This window comes from Phaethon lepturus, unplaced genomic scaffold (assembly GCF_000687285.1).
Source record: "Phaethon lepturus isolate BGI_N335 unplaced genomic scaffold, ASM68728v1 scaffold13602, whole genome shotgun sequence".
Taxonomy (NCBI): domain Eukaryota; kingdom Metazoa; phylum Chordata; class Aves; order Phaethontiformes; family Phaethontidae; genus Phaethon; species Phaethon lepturus.
The window spans coordinates 4,732-28,901 of record NW_010524157.1 but is presented as its reverse complement, the minus strand read 5'-3'; the positions used below and the strand labels follow the sequence as shown (position 1 = coordinate 28,901).

The following is a 24,170-nucleotide window of genomic DNA, read 5'->3' as shown; positions in this document are numbered from 1 at the left end:
CTTGGTACAGCCAAGGGGCCCTTAACTGCCAAACTCTCTGCTCCAAGGCCAAGGACTACCGAGCAAGGCGGGGGGGCAGGGATGCACCATCACAGGGTGTTGAACAGAAGTTGTTTCTTGCTGACTGACTTTCGGCAATTGAAGATTATTTTTATGAGAGTTGGAATCTCACTGTTTCTGGTAGTGTAACATTATCACAAGACACTGTCATTTTCACAGGCCTCTGAGAGTCTTCTCAAAGTGAATCTTTTTACTGCTGATTTAAACTTAAGATTTTTCTGGAGAGGGAATTTAGCTGAAGACAAAGTGAAAATTACAAAAAGAAGTTAGTTTCACATCTGACTTCTCCAAAAGCTGATGATTCTGTGCAAAATAAATGTAGATCAAAACCAAAATATCGAAAGCTGTGAGCCTGGAAGTGTTCGCCTGCTGGGTCAGTAAATTACTTGAGGAGAAAACAATTTTCTGCAGTGTTAAGGCCCAGCAATACTGCATAGAAAATGCCATAACTGTCCCATTTTTGTGTTCACATTTTTCAAGTGCTTGGGAAAAATTAAAGGTCAAAAAAGTTGGAAATAAGGTGCCAGTAATGTTATCATATGGTTCTGATCATAGTCCCAATTTATATGCCACTACAGTTCACAAGAATGTAAGTTGAAGAGTTTGCTTCTCTTTGTCCTCGTCTCACAGTTTTCCTAAGTATTGCATTGTTTTTCTCATTTTTATTAGCCAAGAAAATTCCCAGACTTTTATTATTAAATTTCATACAATATGCAAATATTGTGATGTGGATGTCTGGTAGCATTTTTATCAGCTTTGAAGTCTCCACAGAAAAAGCCTTGAATAATTCTGAGAACAATAAGATAACATTCTGTATTGCATGTTTGACCAGCCTCAGAAATGTAAGCTGTTGGCTAAAAGCATTAAATATGAAAACAGTCAGCTGTCTGCTCTTTTCTGTGTCTCATTAAGGTCTAAGCTGTTTAAATTGGGAGGTGGGGAGGAAACAGTTAACTACGCACAGTTGAAACCCTTCAAAGAACCTCTGTATTTGCTCTCAGTTAGTATCTTAGGCCATGACTTTCACAACTAACATTTTATTAGCTCTTCTGAGTTTGTGTGTTAATTAAACCATTGAGCTATGTTTCTACCAAGTGGATAACCACTTTTTTGGAGCCCCTAATGGTTCTACAGGGATTAATTATATGCTGATGTAATTCTTTTTTCCCCAGTCCGCTGTTGCTGCCAATATATTGATATGTCCAGGATGTATTAGCTGTATCCATAATTGAATTTAGCAGTATTTTCAGTAGTTAAATGCTAATGATGAGGTTCATTGATTGTTCTTCTGGTTTTGATTCTTCTGAATAAAATTGATGAGGCTGACAGAGACAAGCCTAGTTTTGTAAATCTTGAGGAATTAGGTGAACAGCAGCCAGCGAGGCTGGCTGTGCAAGGAAATCTGCAGTTTGGTTCCTCAGTTGTGATAACTAGTCTTGTTGTCATGGTAGTGTTGTAATGTGTTCTTCTAAGTGCTGTGCAAATATATATTTTCCATCTAGCAAAAGATAGTCCCAGTCTAGTCACCATTATTTTCTTGCAAGTATTCAGGGGACTTAGGGGCCAAACGTGCCAGAAGAAAATAAAATGGTCCCTGTTAGTTAAAAACTAGGTAAGGTACAGGAATAAGCTCCCAACTTTTCACTGAGTCTTTAAGGGTTCTACACTTAAGACCTGTGTTATTGCAGCATTCATGATTTGTCTAGAAAGGAGGTGAATGATGAAATTTGACTTTGGTGGAAAAGATGGCTAACAGAAGAGCTACAGAAGGACAAGGTGTATAAGGGGGAACTGTATGGGTGATAAAATGGCAGGTGAAATTCAGTATAGATAAATGGAGGGTAACGCATGGCAAAAGCATCTTTGACTGATGCAGTGGTGGGCTCTGAGCTAATTATGATCACTGAGGAATACGATTTTGAGACTATAATTCTATAAAACCATCAGCCCAGTGTGTAGTGTCAAGGGCAAGAAAACAAATCAATTACCTCAATTTGAATTGCATCATTCTGCACACTTTTTAAAATGTGGCATCATTCTGCAGCTCCAAATCTGTAGTGCAGACAACATCTTGAAAACTGTTCAAGTCTGGTTGTGGTTTGGTTTTTGTTTTGGTTTGGTTTTATTTTTAATGCAAAGCTTTAGGAAATACATAAGAAATTACAGTTACCATACAAGTATTGATAACGGCCCATTTGATGTGAGAGGGCTTAGGTTTTGGGGGTTTTTTTGGTTGGTTGGTTTAGTTTTTAAATACTGTGGTACCGTGAGGGAAATGTGGCATAGCTTTCACCTTTCACCTTGTCCCAGATACTGTGTCCCTTCGTAAGATTTTTAGGTAGATACAAGCTCCATTATCATAAACTCTCCATGTCTTGTTTTGCTCAGAAATTTGGAATTTAATACTCCTTGTCCTGTGCTTCTGCAAAATAAAATCATGAAGAAAGATTGTACAATATTTACTGAAGTCTTACTTTGAAATTTTCCTTAAGGAAGAAGAGTCGGACAATGAAGAGAACTTTATTGACCTGAACGTTTTAAAGGCACAAACGTACAGATCGGTAAGTTGTTACTCATCAGTCTTCTCTTGAGAGATTTTTACATCTGTAGCAGCAATTTATTTCTGTTGGATTCAAGTGTGAAAGTCCTGATATAGTCTAAACTTGGAAAAACATTCCAACTGAAACAGAAGCAGCTTATTCTAAAAGAAAAAAATACATCCAGTTTCTGAACTGTTATCACTGCAAGGTTGCTGGAAACATTTGCAAGATACTTTTGCAGAGACTTTTAGGGAAACATGGTATTAGCTTCTTGAATATATTTTGATTTCCATCCCTTGCTCTTTCTGGAATATATTATAATATTATATACATTTTATTCTTTTCAATTCTAAATATGATTATAAGATGTATTTATTTTCATTCCTCGTCTTTATGAATTCAAAGAAAGCCGTTAAAGAAATCTATTGTTATCGGCAGTCTAGATCATTCTGGATATAAATAGTTTTCTGACTATGAACACTGTAACATGATTTCTAACAGTTCTCACTATGGATAATGATGATATTTTGTATACAAACTTTGTGATTTTTATGTAGGACGTGAATGACTCTGCAAAGCAAGAAGAGATTTTACAGTCCACGACAGATGCAGCAGAGTGGAATCTGGAAGTGGAACGTGTGCTTCCACAGCTGAAAGTTACAGTCAGGACTGACAATAAGGTATGTGAGAATGGCTGTGTACACATGGTGATTAAAGTGTGATTTTGGTCAGTGTTGTTTACTTTCCATTTACAACTTTTTTTCTTTTGTCATGCCAACAATTGTGAATAATGGACTCTCCAACGCTATCTTGTTTGAATCTTTGTCACTTGCTTTTAACTCTAGAAGCAATAATTTTCAGTAGGTTTTTTTTTTCCCAATATTATATAAGAATATTTTTTTCTGCTACTTAACAGGGCACCTTATTTCCGTATATTTATTCAGTGGAAACTTCTTAAATTATTAAACATTTCCAGTATATTCATACTTCTGAAAAATTTTACCCTTAGTTTAGCAGCTATTAAAACATCTTCCTGGAAGAGAGCTGAGAAACTTCTTATCTTTCAACTGTTCAATTTATCAACCACAGGAAAGGTTGATTGTGTGGGTCCCCCTGAATACCAGCGTATACCCTCTGCCTGCCTCATACCCAGGCCTGGATCCAGGGCCTACTACTCGATGGCTAGTTTAAAGTCTGCTGTTGAATTTTACACGTGCACAGCAGGTTTAAGGAAGATGCAAACATTTGCCTGTCCCCAGCTCAGCAGCTGGCACCAGCCACACGGGCTTGTGACCTGCAGTCTCACTCCAGCTGCTGGCACTGAGCCCCTCACTTGCTTTACATGCACCAGGCCTTCCCAGGAACTGGATTCTGGGATACGTGCCCATCCTGCCTTGGTGGCCGAGACCCTCACCTGCTCCTGTAGCTACCACTGAGACCCCACTCTCTCTGGCTGCAGACACCACGGATCTGGGACACCTGCAGCCCTGGTCTGATTCCAGTTGCTGGCCCCATATCCCCTTTCACCAGCAGCTGGCACTTAGTCCTTGCAGCACTCATACATGCGTGGGATAGGGTGTGAGATTTCACAGAAAGGTAATTAAAAAAGAATTTAATAAGAAGATAGGACAGACTGCGGTGATCAGGCACAGGGCTCATTCAGACAAGTAGACTGACTGGCAACAGTTTACACATGACCAGACTCTCTTATATCCCTCTCTGTTCCCCACTTTGTTCCTCCCCAGCCCGCTTCCCCTGCATGTTGCTTCATCGGTTTGCATAGTTGCACCAAACCTTGTCTGGAATATCCAGAACCCCCAAGTTTGCATTCTTATCAGTTGCAAGGGGCAGGTTCACTTTCTTTGAAGTGATGCTTGCAGTTTCTTCATAGCCCATCAGTGAGTGTGACTGATAAGCTTTGTTTCTTGTCCTTGTCTCCCTTAGTGTTTGTCTGAGAGGTCTGTGTCTCTGACAGTTTTGGTTTTTTCCCACCCCCTTTTCCTTATCATCCATTTTGACTAGGTTCTCGATCAGATAATTGTGCTAATACAAACATTCTCACACTCCACATGCCCTTATCCATTAGTGTAACTGGCCAGGTTTGTTTTCCTGTTACTGCCTCCATTATTGTTTGCCAGTCAGGTTTGTGCCTCTATGTTTTGCTTTAGTGTCCTTTTGACAAGGCCCTTGATCAGATAATCTTACTGAAGGAAACACTGTCACCTTCCACATATCCTTACAGTACCTATTTTACGAGAAAGTCTCCTAAGGTTTGATTTCAAGTGATAAAGATTTATTAACATCACTTTTTTTATTTAACACCTAAAACAGTACAGTGCCAAAAGCTTAAAAATCTTAAAAGCATTTTTTAGCATGTTCAGAAACACAATACTGAAATAGCAGTAATTCTGCAGTGCTGCTACTCTGCTTCGCTTTGAACTCACAGTCTGTCTGCAGCTGTGCTTTGGGTTTGGGAGATGTAAAAAGTTTGCATTGATAAGGAGAAATTTGTGATAAAGCTTGGGAACTGGAACTGATTTCTAAGTAAAAGATGCTTACCTATCGACTTAAAACAGCACCTTTTCTCATCCCCCATCCCTGAATCCATGGACGTTTCCTACGACCTAGAAGCTGCAAATAATTTTCCCCCTTTTAATTTTGTCCCACTATCAAAAACAAGTTTAGGTATGTCTGCCTCTTTCACTTCTTTCTGTTCTTCTCCTGATAATAGTAAGGGCTAAGTGGAAAGGGGATCTGATAGTCTGGAACTGGTGAGTGTTGAGTATTTGAAGCACTCCTTTTATCTTAAGAATAAGCTGAACTAGTGCAGCTATTATCAATATTTTCAGTATTTGTGCCTAGACTGGTTTCTAGCAGAAATAGTTCCACAGAGATCAAACAGACTCTAAAAGGCATAACTACGGTGGTATCAGTGAGGGAGTCAGTGTTTGTTTATGGATCTGAGTGTCACATGTGACATTTAGGAGATTTATAAATTGGTTCACATTAAGCAAGTGCCTCTGGATATGAACATGGCAGTGGCAGAATGACACACAGTAATAGCATAAAAGAGAACTGACCCTGCCTTGCATACCAGCCTTTGTTTGGTAACCAGAGAAAGGTAAAAGTTGTACTTACCTGTGTTTTACTTTGTGGCATCTTTTTTAGGATTGGAGGATTCATGTAGATCAAATGCATCAGCATAAGGATGGAATTGAATCTTCTTTGAGAGAAACTAGGGTATGTCTTGTATGTGCAGACTATTTCACTGATCTGTCAGCATTTTTATTTTCTCTTTTACTTGATGTACGTTAAGAACGAAATTGATTTTTTTCCCCTTCATTTTATTTGTGCTAATGCTGTAAAACTAAAAAGGGTGATATACAATAATGATGATTAGGGACAGTGGGACTGCCAGAATATCCTGTGGAAAAGAGTTGCATGTGTGAGGATTAAACAGGGATATTAGGGTTCGTTAATGTATGTGTTGTCCCAAAAGTGGGATTGTATACCCAGTGTGCAACACGCCAATACATACAGAGTAGAGGTATTTTATGTATAGCACATTTGTGCAGATATGGGTGCTAAGTGGTATTCCACAAAGCTAGCACACCACACAGAGGAATCGCCACACATCTATCCCCTTATGTGATTAGCAAAAACCGTAGAGAACCCTCCTAAGTTTACATTCATTGGCTACTAATTACCACATTGCTTGTTATGGGTTACACATATTCAAACTGGCGCGCAGGCTCCTCAAAAGGGTAGGGGTCTAATTTGTATTGTCCCTCAATTGAGTCGGTGGTCGCGATCTCCCCCTGCCACCTTTGTGTCTACCCCAGTTACTGGGGATGCTGCTGACCTCATGGCAGTTGCATTTCTCAAGAGTGCAGGAACAGCTAAGTCTTCACGGTTTACTGCTTAAGTACAAATGCTTCTTCATCTTCTTGACCACCAGATCCAGTTTCATTCTGATGTTGTAACCTTTACGGTATTGTTAACTCCTACCCACCTGCATGAGAGCTTTCCCTTTGCCTCAGATACCATGTGGATTACCATAATGCTGATTACAGAGAGCGAAATAGAATAATACAATCTGAAAATAAGTGCTAATAAAAAAAACCCCAAAATACTGTCAAATACTGTTGTTAGACTAACTTACTGACATTGACATTTGTAATTAATTGAGGAGGGGAGAGTGGAATCAGTAAAACTTCAAATACATGGTTTGGAGGTGGGCAAACTAGAACACATTAGGAATAATTTTTCGTTGGCCAAGCACAGCATTTCTGTACTATTTTTCTCTCTCACTTGTAGGCTTCCATACTCTTTCTTCATTACATTTTAATACTCTTTGCATACTATCTGTATACTGTTAACCCACAGAATATTATTTTCCAGGGTTACCTTGACAAACTCCATAATGAAATCAGCAGAACACTGGAAAAGATCAATAGCAGGGAAAAGTACATCAACAATCAGTTGGACCACTTGGTTCAAGAGTACCGTTCAGCACAAGCCTTGCTGAGTGAGGTAATGCACTGATCTTTTGTTGTTGCCTTCTCTAGTATTAAGTTGCTATTAAGTGAGGGCAAAGGCAAAGAAGACTCGGAGGAGTTATCTGTGAATTCTGCTCTTGGATATAAAGCAGGGAAAATGTTGATTGGCTGTCAAATTATATAGTTTTTAAGATAAACTAGCAATTTTCATTCAACTATTCAACATGGGAAAGTAAATTTTTTTTTTTCCTGAATATTACATAAATCTGTCGCCTATCTTCAGCAGCTAGTAAATTGCTAGTTCTGCTTTCCCTGTGAAGTTCACACATCTGTGATGAGTGCAGAAACCACAGTCTCAGTCCAGCACTCATCTCTTCTATTGATTACTCGTCCTAATGTGCACAAAGCACTCTGACTTCTTTACTTCATTTAGTTTTATGCAAGTAGAGTGCTATTTGAGGAGCTTTTTGATCTGCTAGTTAGGAAGCCTGTATAAGCTGCCATTAGGCTAGCCTTCCCATTTGCAGGCATGACATTAAAATATGACTAACAGGATTTGATGTCTGTGCTTTCTCTTTAGCTTACTATTAAACTTCAAGAAACTTTAAGACGATAATTTACTATTGACAAAGAAATATTCTGGGTTTCAGGATTCTGTTCTGTCTGCATTCTGGCAAATTTTCTTTATTTCCTCATGTAAATGATTAGAAAACATAGGTCTTATTGTGTACATATTAGGGCTATTACAATTTTTAAAACTGCTTTAAATTTTTGAATGATAGTCAATACAGGGGCTGAGGTTTCAAGCCTGTCCTCATATGTGTAGCGCTGTAAACGTCATTGGGACTTTGTGGGAGAGTTTCTGGAACTGGGACGTGTGAGAGCAAGTTTTGGTGTTCTCTCTGAGCTATCTGCATACACCTCTTCAGCTTTGTCATTACAGCAAAAAACATGTTTCTTTCCAGGCTAAAGAGAAGTACCAGGAGGGAAGTGGAGGAGTAACTGAGAGGATTAGAGTGCTTTCTGAGGTAAAACACATCTTTGCATAATTTCTTTCGCTTATTTTAAAACAATCTTCATAGACTTGGCATTTAGTGTTTGCTGTTTTATGAACCCAGTTCTTTCTGGGTTATAGATTAATCTATTTGTTTAGTGGAGGCGGTCTAGTCCAGTCCCTAAATTTTAAATACAGGCTGCCATTGATTTTTAACCTGTGAATTTGGACAAACTATTGTGAGCTTTTAATTTCCCTAGTTTGTAAAAGAGGATGGATGTTCTGTATTTTATAACCTGCGTCCTAGAGTTATTGAGGATTAATCAAGTCATGTTGATAAATTGTTTGGGAGAAGAAAAGCTTAGCTCTTATTTTTAGTTAAAATTTAAAATTTGAGATTTTAATCTTCCAAGCACTTAAAAGCAATAGTTGACTAAGTAGTAATTCTTCCATACCAGTCAAATTATCTTAATACCTAAAACTGTTTTTCTGGGTTTGTTTTTTGTTTTTAAATCAGTGCTCTGACAAATTTAAAGAAAAATCCCCAAACGCCTAACTGCCTCAACATGTTGAATGTTTCATGGCATTTCATTTAGAATTACTGCCTGATGTCCAAATTTTTCAACCTTTTGTCCAATGCATAAATTTTTTTTAACAACTCTGGGTTTGAAAAACCCACTTTATTTATTAGATTATAAAGTGTCTGGAATAGTTACATAAAATAGATCACACTATAAGAACATGCTGGAAATTGTAAAACTGGTTTGAGAGTTTTTAGAATAGAATAGAATAATTCAGTTGGAAGGGACCAGAACGATCATCTAGTCCAACTGCAGTAGGTAATAAACACAGCAGTTTAAAAAGAGTTTTCTAGCAAAGATTTCTGAGTGTATGGATTATTCTGCAGAATTAGAGCTGCCTTCTATTTCACTCTCAAGGAAGTAAGTTTAAAAAAGAGAGTACTTTACGATGACTTCAGGTTTATAATGTATTTGTGCTTTGGAAAGTATTGGCTGATTAGTAATGATGAATATGTTACTAGTTGGCAGTCTTCAAACTATGTAGATGCAGTGGTGCATATCTGAGATAAACTAGACACATTGGATATTACTACTGATTTGCTTTCAGGCATGCAATCAAATCTCAGCCCACTTGGTGATACCAGTACCACTTTAGGTATGCATTAATATGCAGCAATGTTTCTTTTCTGTTACTGAAAAGGCTCATTGAAGCCTTGATGAAGGGCCATTTTTATATTGCAGGCAAATATACTAAATTATTACGTAGACTGTACCTTAGAATCATGTATTTGCTTTTTCCTCATTGTCTATAAAGGCAAATGGGTTGACAGATAGTCAGGGCTGAAATGGACTTTTTTTCTTCATATGTGCATTTTACATACCCGTACCCATGCCAGCGGCAGCACGCTTGACTGCTGCACCATCTTTTGCTCCCGTGCTGTTTCTCAGGTTTCCACTGTCACCTGCTAGGGTGTCCTGACACTTCCAGAAGGGCAGCTGGCATGGTCATTTGATGAACCTTGGTCTGTGGGGATATTGGCTCCTATCTTCCATCCAGCATCATACTGCAACACTTCACTGTTGTTTTTATTGTTTTGGGACATGCAGATTCACAGGAACACCATGCTGTTTGGCCAACTTTTTACTCTTTTTGCTGTAATTTTCACACTATTAATTTATTTAAAGTTAAATGAAAATTTTCTTAATATTTGAAAAAAAAATTATTCCTCCGTATACAACAAATAGGATTAGTTGGTTTTTTTTAACAAATGCAGTTGTTCAGCAGATAATTTTTTGGTTTTCTTTTTTAACTTGACATTCATCTGGTTTAATTAAGAAAAAAATACCTATTTTAAGATTACAGAAGTATTAGAGAGAGTAAAGCAGGAAACAGAAGAGAAAGGAAGCAGTATGACTGATGGTGGTAAGTATGCTTTTGCCTCAAACCAAACACATGTTTTCTCAGTGACAGGTAGATAATTTGTCTTGTATTAAAGAAAAATAAAACAAGACCAGAATGAGTGACTACTCTAAAATATCAGTATTAAAATTTTAAAAGGTGTCTAAGAAAATCAGGAGTCTAAACCTCTTTGAAAAGGTTACGTAAGTTTGCAGAAGGTAGAGATTCCAGGATTTACCCCCTTTGTTAAATTATTTGTAAAAGTCTAAAAAAATAGGGTTTGTGTCTGCTTTTAATAGTTATCAACTCACTGGAAGAAATTCACACGTTACAGGTTCTAGCCCTTTTTATTCTGAAATAGTTACTGGCAGTGGCTGTTGGATTCTCTGACTAAGGCTAGCTGGAGTCAGTGAGAAAATTCATTTTAGTGTTTTGATATTTGGACTTTCTTAATATGTAAAACTACATACCTATATAAATTAGTCTGTCTCAGACTTGGGATTTGGTTGTTTGAGATTTTTCCTGATAAATGCATTCTGCTGCAAATGTATAAGAAGTATGAATGCAGAAATAAATTGATGCCAGTTACAGTAGGGCTAAATATGCAAGCTGTATCCATATTTAACTGTAACTGTTACAGCTAATTTATTTAAGTAGTTGTAAGCGTTATTGTATAAGGAAATATTGTGCACCCTTTCTTTACTTTGAAGGAGCTACTCACTTGCCTTGCAACACCTCTTCTGTATTATGGAATGGCCAAAGGTCAGGATAAAATCTAGAGCCCAGAATTACAAGGAGCAATATGATGCAGCAGCAGCATCCCTAGGGTGACATTAGTGGGAAGTGAGGGATTAGAAACAAAGTATGGAGCACAAAACATTTTCATAGCTTTTCACAGGTGAGATGTCCTGCTGTTGAAGGTATTTTCATTTCTCTACTCGAGTCAGGTATCGGGATGAGGCTTTCAGCTGAGCAAAACACATCATTGACAAACCTATCTGAATGTTGATGCACATCTTTATGCAGATCTTAGATGTCAAGAAGACAGCAAAATTGTCATCGCCTATTTAAAGTGTCTTGCATATTAAAAATGATGTATCAATACAATCATGTCTTTAGAGTGGAACGCCCTTTTGTTCATTCAACTCTTCAATTTTAAGGAGTGAATTACAGAAAATAATGCTTTTGTGTTAAGTAGCTGACGTGGAGTTGCACTGTTTATAATTTTTTTTTTTTTTTACAGCTCCTCTAGTGAAGATTAAACAGGCCTTAACAAAACTGAAGCAAGAAACCATTCAGATGGACATACAAATTGGTGTAATGGAACACACATTACTCCAGTCAAAGCTGAAAGAGAAATCCAATATGACTAGAGATATGCATGCAACAATGATTCCAGAAGCCACAGTAGATGCCTACTAAAATTGTTTTGAGCTGACTTGGTTTGCCCAAAATACAGTGTTCTACCATTTGCTTTTCAGTTTAGAGGCTTCCTTTGGGGGCAGGGAGGGGGGCTTTCTTTTTTTTCTTTTTTGTTTTTAGCAAGTTGCTTGTCATGCACTTTTAAGAAGTAACATGCACACTTTGGACTCAACATGGAGCCATGATTACTTTTGTGCTGTAAAGATTTACTGCAGATCCCCTCCAAATACACTAATAAATTCTTATTAATGAACATGTCTCTGCTTCATTGGAGAATGTTATGTAGTGTGAAAGTCTACCGAATGATACTGGCAGCCTGTAATACTGATATTCTACAGTGCTGAAAGAAAACTGCTTGCAAAGGATTTGAAGGGCATTTAAAATGTGTATTATTGCCATTTACATACATATAGTATAAAGTGTTTAACTGATGATATTGAAAGAATACAGTGTTATCCTTTCACAAAGGCTGGGTCAAAATTGCTATCAGCTGCAAGTAAAAGTAAATTGTTGCTTCGAATTGGAAGTTTATGAATTAAGCAACAAACTAATATTTCAATAATATTGGCATGCTCCTAGGGCAGCCCTACACAAATGTGTGAATATATCTTGGGGGGGGGGAGGGGGAGTGGTCCTCTAGACAGACTGTTATGGATGTTTTTTGTAATTATTTTTATTTTTATATTGCCTCTAGCAGAAGCAATGATAACGAAATCTATATAAGACCAAAGAATGTGGAAAGTACTGTTTAGAAATTACTGTTGGCTTTCTAATTTTTTTCTATGTGTCATCACTGTTTCAGAGTCACTTTATATTAGCATTGGGTCAAATGCTGCTTTCATTTATATTATGTAGTAGATCTCCATGGACATCCTTTGGATTATTCTTACTTTCTGTTCTTGTGTCAGAACACCTAATTTTGATCTCTGTTAAGGAAAAATGTTGTCAAATCAAGTTGTGTAATAGGGAATAAGAAGAAAAAAGTAGGAGGAAGGAGTCAGAAATGTAATGACAACAGGGAGCTCCCTTTGTCTTGGTAAATGTGTAGGTAGGGAGTAATTCTAGATGTTACTGGTAGTGAAGGAATGTGGAACAAAGAAATAACCTTATTAAAGTTCTAATACATCCTTTTGGTTACAATTGTTCATAAGCCATGGACAACATTGGTACAATTCCAGCAATACTAAAGTCCTCCCCTAACTTCCATAGGCAATTCCATTAATCTTGCAATTAATTTTTCTCACTTGAAGTTAAGCAGTATTTTGCAGAATCAGTGGATCAGTTCTGTGTCTGAAAGTCAAGACCCTTGACACAGTCAGTACCATGAACCAGTTTGTTAACTTTGTTGTGCTTCAGTATTTTGTTTGCCAAAAAGAAAAAGCCCTAAACCCATCAGATTTTAGTAAGTGAAAAGCTCTATGTAAATGCCAACTATTAAAATTTACCTGTGCAAGCAACTGCTGAAAATGTCTATGAATCATGCTGGAAATCAGTTTCCAACTTCATTTGCTGCCTACCTCTATCCTCCCACATTCAGCTTAAATTAGAAAAGTTATTATTCATGTTCCCTTTGTTAGGTGGTGTTGCTACTGCGTATTTACTTTAACAGTGGGTTTACTTCAACTTAAGATAAAGCAGTCCCTTCTCCATTGCCTACAAAGCAGCTCACTGATGCTTTTGGATTGCAAATGTTGTGCTGCATAAATGCTGTTTATGTAAATACTTTCAAAAAACCCTCCTCCTTCATGCTAATATAACAAACACAATTAATCAAAAACCTTCCCTTAAGAATCAAGCCTCTTATTCTATTAGAAATTAATCTGTTGAGACAAGCATGGCCAAAACCCCTCTAATGTGGTAGGAAAAAATCTCCAGAAGAAAAGCTAGCTTCCTTTATGACAAAGTAATTCTAAAATAGTGTGCTAATTATAGGTCATTAATCTACAATATTTTTCATGGTACTGTCTGAAACGGCATTAGTTTAAGCAGGACACTTCTGTTGTTCTCTGAAGAGTGATACGTGTCCCTTAATCGTAATCTGGCAAAGAATGGCGTTTGCCCATTTAGACAGTAAAGCCACTTAGCCCTGTGTTGAAAGCAGTCTTACTGATCCAGCAAGTGGCCACACCACCTTTCTTAAAAGCATGAGGAGAGCAATGAGGTCTGTCACAAGCAGCCTTTCAAGGCTGTTCTAAAAAAGCAATTATCTGTGTAATTATTCCACTGCTGGTTCAATGCAGGAATCGGAAGCCACATTGCAACTAAATCACTTGATTCACGTTACTTCATATGTTGCTCATTATCTAATGCAATGTCAGAACTAAATACCAGCAAAACGAAGGTGTCCCTAAGTTAGTAGGATGCACATAAAACTGTTTGGTGCTATAAAACAGTCCCTCTTCTTTCTGAAGAATATTTGGGGCAGAAGGACTATTCATAAGAGTTAACTTCTATATAGAGAGCTCTCTTCCAAGGTTTAACATTTTCACTCCTCTGAAATGCATCAGCATGGAGGCATGGTGTTACTGTTACATGTCATCTAGAAGCCAAAGTAGAAGCTAGCTGTAGACGGGTCCAGAAGTAGCGCAGAGGAACAAACAAGGAGTTTCATTTTCTGATCAGAGAAGCCATGTTTTTTGTCCTTGCTGTCAGGACTGTTCAGCCTCATATGTGGCCCCAGTGGGAGCTGAGACTTGGAAACGTGTGGCTGAGGAAGGCTCATCAGTAGCCAGCTCACTCTTCTGCCTGTACTCTGCAAAGCTCCAGAAAAGGAACACTACAACGTATTACTTCATAGGGTTTCCACAGCTCTGAAGTCCCTCTGAACCTCGTAATATGACTCAATGTCTTGCTTCCCCGGGCTGTCTTCGCTAGGTTAGGACATCATGGATGCAAGTGCCCTGCTAGGAACTGGAAGTAGCCTTAAGTGCTTGGTACCCTATTAGAGGTGGTGTTTACAGGCCATTTAGGATGATGGAGAGTGATGTTATATTTATTAAAGTAACACAGTAATACATGTAATATTCCAGTCCCCGTTCTCTTCTACTGTCAGCAGACAGCATGATTTGCGGAATATTATGTGCTGTGCTGGTAAAAAGTGCAAAGTAAGGGCTGGATTTTTACCTCTTAATCCAAGTCTCACACAGAGGACCTTCTGTGAAGTTAGTGGCTTAATATTGAAATTGCAAGAGTTTAATAGTGGCTTTCAATCATATGCCAAGAATTCAGCATTTTGGTAATGACATAAGTTAATCATTTGAACTTTCATCCATCAGTGCTGTGCAGGAAGGTAAACCAGAAGTTCACATGAATTTGAGAAACCACTAACTGCTACAAACAACTCGCAGATCTGGTCAAAATAGTCTTACTCTTTTCTGCTGGTGGCATTAAAGGCATTCCCCTCTTCCTCCACCCGAAAAAGAGGAACTTCCAGGAAAATTCTTTCTTGAAAAAAAAATGCCCACCTACAATTAAACATTGCCACTTTTCTGGAGTATAGTTCTGCTGCACTATGGCATACAAAAAAATAACTGTATTGCTAATTGTAAGTTACAATAAGAGCAATTCAGTCATCTCTGCATGACCTATAAAAAAGGCTGGGCATAAACGAAGAGCCTGTATGTGAACATTTCCAGCTTCTTCGCTCTTTCAATTTTGCATCCAAATTTTGCAGCCTGGGCTTCTCTCCAAGATCGACAAATGTTAATTTAAAAAAAAAAGAATAAATGAGTGTGTTGCTGTTTCTTTTCACGCTGGCTCTCAGCCCGCTCCCTGAATGTCAGTGCTGCAGCGTGCCTCCGCACGGCAGCTGCACGTGCCGGCGCACATGCGGTGTCATGACATGCCTGTCATTTGGCTGAAGCCCGCAGCAAGACGTCGGCAGCCTAACACCACGCCTGTGAATACCCTGTCCCAGTTCCTGCAGCCTCACTGCGTTCCACTTTCACACTGATGTATTAGCGTTTTAGGAAATGGCTGGGTGTTTTCCGACGAAGGCGTGAAATAAATCTTGGGAAAAGGCTGGCCTGTGACATCAGTGCCTGTGAGCTTAAGTAAACAGAGGATGTGAGTACCAGCTTTTCCACATGCACGCTGTTCATAGGTGGGGAGTTTCCGCAGGAAACTCTGAGATCGCAGAAGTTATTTTTGTCTGCCATTTCCTCTTTTCGATGTATTTCTCCCTTAAGCAAACACTGTTACCAGGGCTTCCTCAGGTATTGGCTAATACTGACTTAGCTATTGCTCCAGGGCTTGGTGTGGCTGGAAATGTCTGTCTTTCAGCCTCCTAGTAACAGCCCTACCATTTTGCCAGCAATTATTCCCAGGCAATACTGCTATGAGCAGGGCTGAGAGCTTTTTACTGAGAGTAGATAACAATTTGAATAATGCTAGTATTTCACTTGCTGGCTAGTTTCACTCTGTTCTTTTTCATTCCTGGTCTTAAGTAATTAAGAGTGGTTGTATCTCAGTACTCCGTCCCACAAGTGGCTGAGACACGCTAGTCTCTCATATGTCTTAGCTACCTGTTGTAAAAATCAGCAAAGATGAATATTTAAAGGTCAGAAGTATAGAATAATTATTTCTAATAATATTCGTCGTGATGACTCACTAATTGCCATTGTTCATTCAACATATTTTCCTGTTTCTGTGGCTTTCAAAGGATGGCAATACTTCAAATGACATCACAGTGTCATTCAGTAGTAACATGGAGAATTAAACTGTGGATTGTAAGCATCCCCTGGGCCAAAAGTTTCCCGTCCCTCCTCTAGTTTTAGGGATGAAGTTTCTCACTGTATCTTGGGAGGGGGGCTCTTGTCAGGTTTTTGAGAGCTCTCTCTATCCTTCTCTCAGCATTGCTGGTCCATGAGCCTGTTACCGCACTTCAAAGAATCCATTTGGGAAAGAATATAAGCCAGTAGTCAGACCAAGGGAGGGATACAGGTCGTTTGTGAAATTTTGCCGGCAGCTACTGCCAAAACATGGTGCAGAAGGTTTCAAGAGGTTTGACAGCATCTGTTGATCACAGTTTCCTTTGTTATAGGAAGTGCTCAAGTTCCCAGTATGATGGCAGGAGGGATTTCTGCTGAGCTTGACAAATGTTTTCACACAACAGTAAAAACAATGAAAAGTCTGTGATCTTACCAAGAGTGCCATTCACTAATCTTGTACTAATTTGCCTGGCAGCCATTTCATTACAGCTTTCTGTAGCTCAAGTAAAACATACGTGGAGTTTTTCATCATCGTCAGCTGTATCATACTGGCAGTAAAGAATAAAAAATGTTGTTCTGAGAACCCTTTGTTCCTGGGGCAGAAAGGTATACTGTAGGTGTGGCTGGTTTGGAGGGTTTTTTTGCTGTAAGTACAGAGAGGTTCTTTTTTGCTCCAGTACTCTGACATTTCAGTTTGAGTAAGAATGTATTTAATACTATGTTTGGGTTTGTGAGATCTCTATTGAAAAACAGAATTGCAGGTAACTGTGTTAGAGAAGATAAACAACTGAAAGTCAGGGTTTTTTTTTCTCTCAGTTGTGAACAGGATTGATATACAGGTAACAAATTGAAATTGATAGAATGAAAAAGCTTCCTTTAAAAAGCTCTTCCATCTTATCTTTGCTTCAGTACAGAAAACATGCCTTCACTTAGTTATATTCCCTTCATTGCTTCTGGTTAACCCTCATGCCTGTCAGGTGCACAGCATACTCCTCCGTGACGATGTTTCCCTCCAAATACTTGAAAGTTCGACAACAGGACCTGACTATAACTGATGCAGTCCGTCTGTCTGAGCTTCTGCTAACTCGGGTGGAAGCTACCTGGTGTGTCTCTGTGGAGTGCCACATGCAAGCAGCCACTGCCGGGAAGCCTGCTGAGATCCGTTCCCTGTGGGTGTCAAGAGGAGATCAGAAGCAGGAAGCTGGCCCCACCCATCCTGTCATGTAAACTTTAGCTTCTCTGGAGTATTTAAAAAAACCCTGTAGGAGGCTGCAGGAAGACTGGGCAGACTGAATTTGCTGTTACAGCTACATACAGAAGGAAGGTGAACACCATGGTGCTTGTCAGCCTTCTGCTAGAAGCAGGTAATCAAAATTCGGTGTCTCATTGATTGCTCTAATTAGGGGGAGGAGAAAGTGGTGGTGAAGCCAGGTGGTAACTTCTGCGCCCAGAATGCAACAAACAAAAAGCAGAAAATAAAACACACAAGCTGCTCACAAATTCCAGTCTTCTCCCAGTAGATTTGATTCCCTGGCTTGTCCTTGGGGTCAGGCTAAATTTTCTTCTGAGACAGGATTAGCTTTCCTACCTCACCTGATTTTTTCAGATCTTCACCACCTCTCCCTTCATGTGCTGTAACCTTTATGCCTGAAGCCTCGTAACTCTGGACGGATCTGCCTGTCTCTTTGTCTGGAGGAGAGACATCTTTCTTTGTGTTGCAGCTTTCAAAACCCCTTACATTATTTCAACTATCTGCTTCTGCAAAGAAACTTTTTTACCTGCATCTTGAAGAGCTGTATTGATACTTGGAGTTTCAAAGCAGCTTAACTTTATCAGCATAAGGTTTGGCTAGGAGGAGGGAACCTTTCATTTGTGGAAAAAAAAAAAGATGTCCTGTCCAGGGGTGGAAGAAGAGGAGAAACGCAAGAAGATACAGCCACAGGATGTAGCCTTTAGAAAGCTATAATATTCCCTGTAGGACCCAGATATTTATCCTGTGGCCACATACTGTGGGGTGTCTCTGAACACCCGAATTTGCCATTCCAGATTTTAGCAGAGTAACCCCAACATGAAGCTTCAAGAACATAGCAATGAACAGGACCTATAGCACACAGAAAGATCTCTCACTGCACAGCAGTAAACTAAGTCTGCATCTGAGAAGAGACATGGCGTTTATCTTCTAGTTACTTGGAATACAAAATACCGGTTTGGGTTGGGAGGGACCTTCTGACAAGCAGAAGATAGAGCTTTGCCGTGATGCAGAAAACACAAAAATGGTAAAGGGCTATGAAGTCTTTTTATGACGCTCCATTTTATATTTCCTCCCAGAGAATGCCGATACCTCCTTTTCACTGTGTGCTAGCTCCATTATACAGATCCTGATCTTTAAACCATGCTTTGGCAAATGCATCCTTTGTGGCACTTCTGTGACTGATTATGCTTTACTCAGTGCCATAATTGTTTACAACGTGCCACAGTCTTCCACTGGGTGAAAACACATTTATTACAGACAATGGTGCCAGTGCTGATCTGTTCTTATTGGCCATTTGAAAACAAAAGCCGGACAAAAAGGCGTCTGTTTTCAGCGGCTGGTCAGGTTAGTACTGGAAGTCACTTCTTGGTGCTTTTCACCCTGCGTGGGAATACAGCTGCCAGCGCTCAGGGTCCCCTTTCATTCAGGACCGCCTCCCTGGAAGAAGTGTGGTGGTGGACTCGGTTTGGGGCTAATTCTAGCACTGACCTCGCCTTTCGCAAGCTGTGCAGGCAAGTTTTTTCACACTGAGTCATTAGAGCCCTACAAATGGTTTATGCAGTTAAAACAGCCAAGAATGTCAAAATGAGTCATATTTTTCAAGTGACAATTGCTATTCTGAGCAACTGCTTTGCATTACACTCAGCAGGACAGCCAGGAACCAAGGGTGTTTAAGCTTTCCTGCTGATCTCCATTCCCACCACATGACCAGCGAGGGCAGTTACACCACTCGTATCGCTGAGCCGCACCTTGCTCTTCCCCAGAAATCATTTTCCTGGGCGTACGTGTCACCCTGTCAGGAGGAAGCGACTGCGGGTTTCTGTGAAAAGTCGCTTCAGGCAAAGAAGGGCACGGCTCTCAGCGGGCAGCCCGCACCGCAGCCCCCATACCCAGTGCCTCTGCCTTGGAGCGAGCTGGAAAACGGAACGGAGACCCTGCGGGCATCGGCAACAGTACCAGCGTGCAGCGTGAAGAAAGGCAAGGTTAAGGACATGGCAGTCGTGCTCACTCCCACGGAGGATGGGCTTGGAGGAAAAAAAGCTGGTGTACGCGAGGAAACAATTGGATGTGCCCGTGCAGAGAAACAATCCCAGAAAAGAAACGGGGAGGCTGCAGCATGGGAAAAGTCATCGGTAGCTGGATGGGGCTGTTTCGGTGGTGTAAAGGGGCAGAACGTTAGCTGCAATTGCAGAGAAAGCCAGCAAGGACGCAAAAGCACTGGAGCAAGTGTATTTGCTATTAGAGTGACAGCAAGAGAAAAGCACAGTTGATAGGAAAAAGGTGCAGCTCGCTTAAAAGAAGAGGGAAAAGGAGGCATTGAGGGTGGGGAGAACAGACTAGTATGAAGTTAGAGTTCACTACAGCCTTAACATAAGCTAACATAAGTCACTGTACATTCCCCCCCAGCACACCTGCACACGCAAACACCTCAAACAAACAAACAAACTTTATGTTTACCAGAACTACCTTTGGTATCCAAAAGCCGCAAGAAGAAATCAGAGGAAATAAGGAGAGCTGAAAAAACAGGAGGAAGTCAAAAGGCTAGGTGGGGATGGAGGCTAAGCGACTTCAGAAGCAGATGCACAAGCAAAGGAAATTAGAAACGGAAGGAGATGAGGAGGGGGGAGAGGAGGAAGGTAGAGCCCAGTGAGCTGAATATGCTGGAATAATTCTGGTTTTTGCATAGACCTCCTTTGTTAGCAGCTCTTCCAGTTCTGGTCTCTGAATAGCTGGAGCTGTTCCAGCTGTTACGCGGGCAGATACGACATTATCTGCCGCAGCCACAAAGAAACAGTTAAGCGCAGTGTAAACTTGCAGGAGTACAAGCAAGAACCTACTTGTAACAGCTACAAGTCAATAAAATTGTCTTTGTTTGGCCACTGCCTTGAGGAGAAAGGGTAAAAAAATTCTTACAGTAACCCCTTCCAGAGCACTATGTTTTCCCTCTTGCCTTTTTTTTTTCTCCCTCTTTGGAGATGAACTGCATTTATCTGCTGTTATTCAGTAGATAACATTCAAGAATGAAATCCTGTTTATGTCCAGTACAATTTTTACAAGCAACAGGGAAATTTCAAACAAAACTAAAGCCGTTTTACAGTGTTTTCAGTTCACCAGTGGTAGCTCCAGGGGAGTTCCTGTTAATGCTTCCTTTTTTTCTTGTTTGCAAGTTCAAATTTGGCGTCAAAGGGCAGAGCCCACAATTATCACTTCAGGCAGGTTTAAAGGCAGTTATATTTCAATAAAATTTAGTTGGAAAAACATCTATTGGACACCTGCTCCTTGAGGGGAACCATATGCTAAACTTGAAGTTGCCTCATATAACTCAGAAAATAACCTCTTTCTTGTTTCTTCTTTGTCCCTACTCCAAACTGAAGACTTGTGATGACGAGCTCATTGAAAATACTCCTGTGTAATCAAATTTGGGTGGAAAAATGCCCACATGATGAGGCCAAAACGCTGTACTTGAAACAAGCCAGTTGCAGAGTTCAAGCTAGGGTTCAGCTGGAGCGCTGCCTGCATCCCTGGCATCCTGCCCCAGAGCCGCAGACCAACCATATGGCTCCATGCCCTGGGCCAGTCTGCCTGGGAAGACTCCTGGCTCCATGGAGATCCACCAAGCTGGAGACGGCAATGCCCGGTGGACTGCCTACACCGGCTCCGAAAGCCTCGGCTGTACAGGTAGGCGTTGGGAACGAAGCCTGTCTGGAGACACAGCACTCTGCTGACAGTCGCGGTAGGGAACACCAGACATGGAGCCCTGGGACGTCACCTTTAATGCTGGCTTAAGCTGATCGACCAAGCAGCTCAGTTCAGTTCAGTTGCCCATTTTGTTTCCTCCTCCGCACCCTTCCGCCATTTCCCCCACACGAGTTGCCAATGTACAGCAGTGTGATGAGCTGGAACGGCTCAGAAATCAGGCTGAAAAATAATCCTGTAGGACACCCCCCTGCCCGCCCGCCCCACACAGTCGGCTCAGCAGCCCCTTGGGAAGACACAGAATGGGAAACAGAGGAAAGGAAGGCACAGGGGAGTTTTTTGCTGGCAATCCACAGTTAAACCAGCTTCAGCTGGTGGTCTTGCTGCAGCCTACAAAGCCTGTGATTCCCCATTAGCAGCTCCTACCAGTACTGAAGAGTTTCACCAAACAGGCAGGCCAAGGGTACATAATAACTAAACTCAAAATACTCTGCTAATTATTCCAGTACTTAGCGTTTCTTACCTTTGAATTTGATCCTGTCAGAGAAAGAATTAAATGATCCCACCTCCACCTCACAAAAGCTTTTAATTTCAAGAGAGAATAGGTTCCTTGCCCCTTACCTCCCCTTTGAAGTCTCTTGAATATAATTTCGAAAAAGACCTTTGTGGCTAAATTAAACATTGGACAAGAGAATAGCAGAACGCCAGCCACTTTATCTCATATAATATTATAATAATAAAGATCTCATATAATATTACCCTTTTATATTAATTTTTTGCCTTTTCCCTGTTGTCTTGGAACATCTCCTTTGTCGTTCATTGATTTTATTCTTAATAATAGCATTACCCTGAAATACAGGCTAGGCTGAGGCTTATGCATACAACCATACAAGAAGTCAGAGCAATCACATTCACCCACGGTGCTTTTCAGTGTAGTATCTGTTGTCTTCAGTGGAAGTTGCACCTCCTCTCTCTCTCCCTCCATTGTGGGCTCTAAAATACACAGAAACCAGGAGCTCAGGGAGTCTGAGCTAAAAAAGACTGGAGGCTGAGGAAGCAAGAAGGTAAGAACTACTGCATATGTCTGTCCTCTTCCCCAGGCATCCATGTCTGGGCACTCTCATTGCAGGACATGGAGCTAAACTGCTCTTAGGGCAGACCCAGCACGGCCAGTTATCCAGCACCTGAATTTGGCCCTGGGAAGTGGTGAGAATTAAAACCTGCGTCTCATGGAATTTTTGCCATCGACCGGAGCTTTGTCATTAGCAAACTGCACACCATCACAAAGCATAGTGCACATTCACTGGGGAAACATTCCTCAATCAGTTCCGTTTCCCCATTCAAGCAGCTTTATGCACTATTCATAATGCTGTATAGAAATGGCATATATGACATTACATGCACATAAAAATTCTCTAAAAAAATGAAGCACTTGTTAATCTTGCGGGGACATTGTTCTAAAAGTGGTGTATCCATCAAAAGAAAACCAAATTCCATTTCATGCAAGCTCATCAAGAAAACGTACACAATATGCAACCATTTCACAGCTGTCAGAAGAGATCAGTCTCATTCTTTTTTTAGCTAGAAGGGGAAATCTAACCAGGGAAAGCTGTTGGGAGCCAAGAAGACTATTTAATAAAAAAAAGAAAAGTAGAAGCCGTCCACAATTTCATGCAAAGGCAGAAGAGTTTATCAGTGAAATGCATGCACTGGGCCAAGTGAAATAGTTGTGACTTTAATGTGGCTGCACGTGAGGCATGTCAATTAGTGAATTTGTTGACAGGTTGGTTGTAATCCTGGGAACTAGAGGTACAGAAAACAATTTTTTGCAGTTCTGTTCCTGGTATTCCTCTGTCCTTATCTCTCCCATCCTCCCCCTCTCCATCCCCTTCTCAGCCCTCCCCCATGCAACAACTGCTTGCATGCTAACAATATTTCTCTTTGTGCCTATGAAAATACCATCAGATCCAAGCATATCCCACGGCATTTGAGGCTGTCATCTGTTTGCATGTACTGGGTAGTCAACAACTTCCACAGGACAACCACTCTCCTCGCCCAGCTTTCATTTTCTTAAAAATCTCTCAGGAATGGTTATGAATTGTTTAAACATTTTAAGTTAGTACCCAGAGAAGCCCTCCCACTGGCCTCCCCGACTCAGAAACATCAGAAACCCCACATGCCATCAGAAACCTATTCAGCCCAAAGAGAGGCCAGATGTTAAAATCATCTGGAAAAAAAAAATGTGTATGTGGGCTGTGGGCAGGGTGGCTGGATTATCCTGCGCTGCTGGAGGACGAGAGCCACAAAACCAAGATGAAGGGAGGACAAGGGCTGCACAGGAAGCGGAATGGAGAGGGCACCGGCTCCTCCCGGGGATGGCGTGCCAGCTGTCCCTTGAAAGTTGGCTCTGGCAGACTTTGTGCCTTGGAGATACACCTAGGAATTAAAAGCTTTCTGCTCGCTGGGAGAGGGCAATTAATGACTTGCTCCAGGGATAAGTGATCCGCATCCAGCTTTGGATCCCAATGCAAGTAGCCCTTACGGACACCATGGGGATATGTTTGCATTTTTCTGTGTCTGTGGTACAGTCACTCTTCAGGCCTATGTGGCTTCCAGCCCTCTTGGGACCTCAGTCACTGCCTCGGAACGGGGTGATATGTCCCTAGCCAGGTAGTCTTCTGATGAAAGTAGTGGTACTATTGTAATTACCACAGCACCATCCTGCTGCAAATGGACTGCTTGTGCTTGGTTACCTACCACGGATTTCTTCCACGAGCCTAACAGCCTTCTCTCTGTGTTTTCACAGCCTGGCTCTTCAGAGGAAGGCCCTTTGTTCCCAACTAGGATGATAAATGGGATTTAGCTTTATTTTTTGCAGAGGGAAGCTTATGTGATTGTGCTGTCTGTCATCTGTCTACGCTGATAAGTTTTTAACTGCCACAGCAAATTATAATTATTTCCAAAGAAAAAAAATCGCTAGAGGCAGACATCTCCATCGTAATTACATTTCTACGGATTTTGTGAAAGACAGCAGCAGACTGGGCTGGGGCTAGGGAGGAGGCGGGAGAGGACAGAGCG

The 24,170-nt window shown here is 40.7% G+C and overlaps 1 protein-coding gene across 1 annotated transcript in view; it reads left to right on the top strand.

The window, feature by feature from the left end:
• Positions 1 to 11,690, top strand: part of IFT57 (intraflagellar transport 57) — an 18,008-nt gene extending 6,318 nt beyond the window's left edge. Inside the window, exons 5-11 of the mRNA XM_010282345.1 lie at positions 2,553 to 2,621; positions 3,158 to 3,280; positions 5,769 to 5,840; positions 7,002 to 7,133; positions 8,065 to 8,127; positions 9,971 to 10,037; positions 11,257 to 11,690. Coding sequence (XP_010280647.1) covers positions 2,553 to 2,621; positions 3,158 to 3,280; positions 5,769 to 5,840; positions 7,002 to 7,133; positions 8,065 to 8,127; positions 9,971 to 10,037; positions 11,257 to 11,435 — 705 coding nt within the window. The 3' untranslated portion in view covers positions 11,436 to 11,690. The remainder of the gene's footprint in view (positions 1 to 2,552; positions 2,622 to 3,157; positions 3,281 to 5,768; positions 5,841 to 7,001; positions 7,134 to 8,064; positions 8,128 to 9,970; positions 10,038 to 11,256) is intronic.
• Positions 11,691 to 24,170: the final 12,480 nt, after the last annotated feature.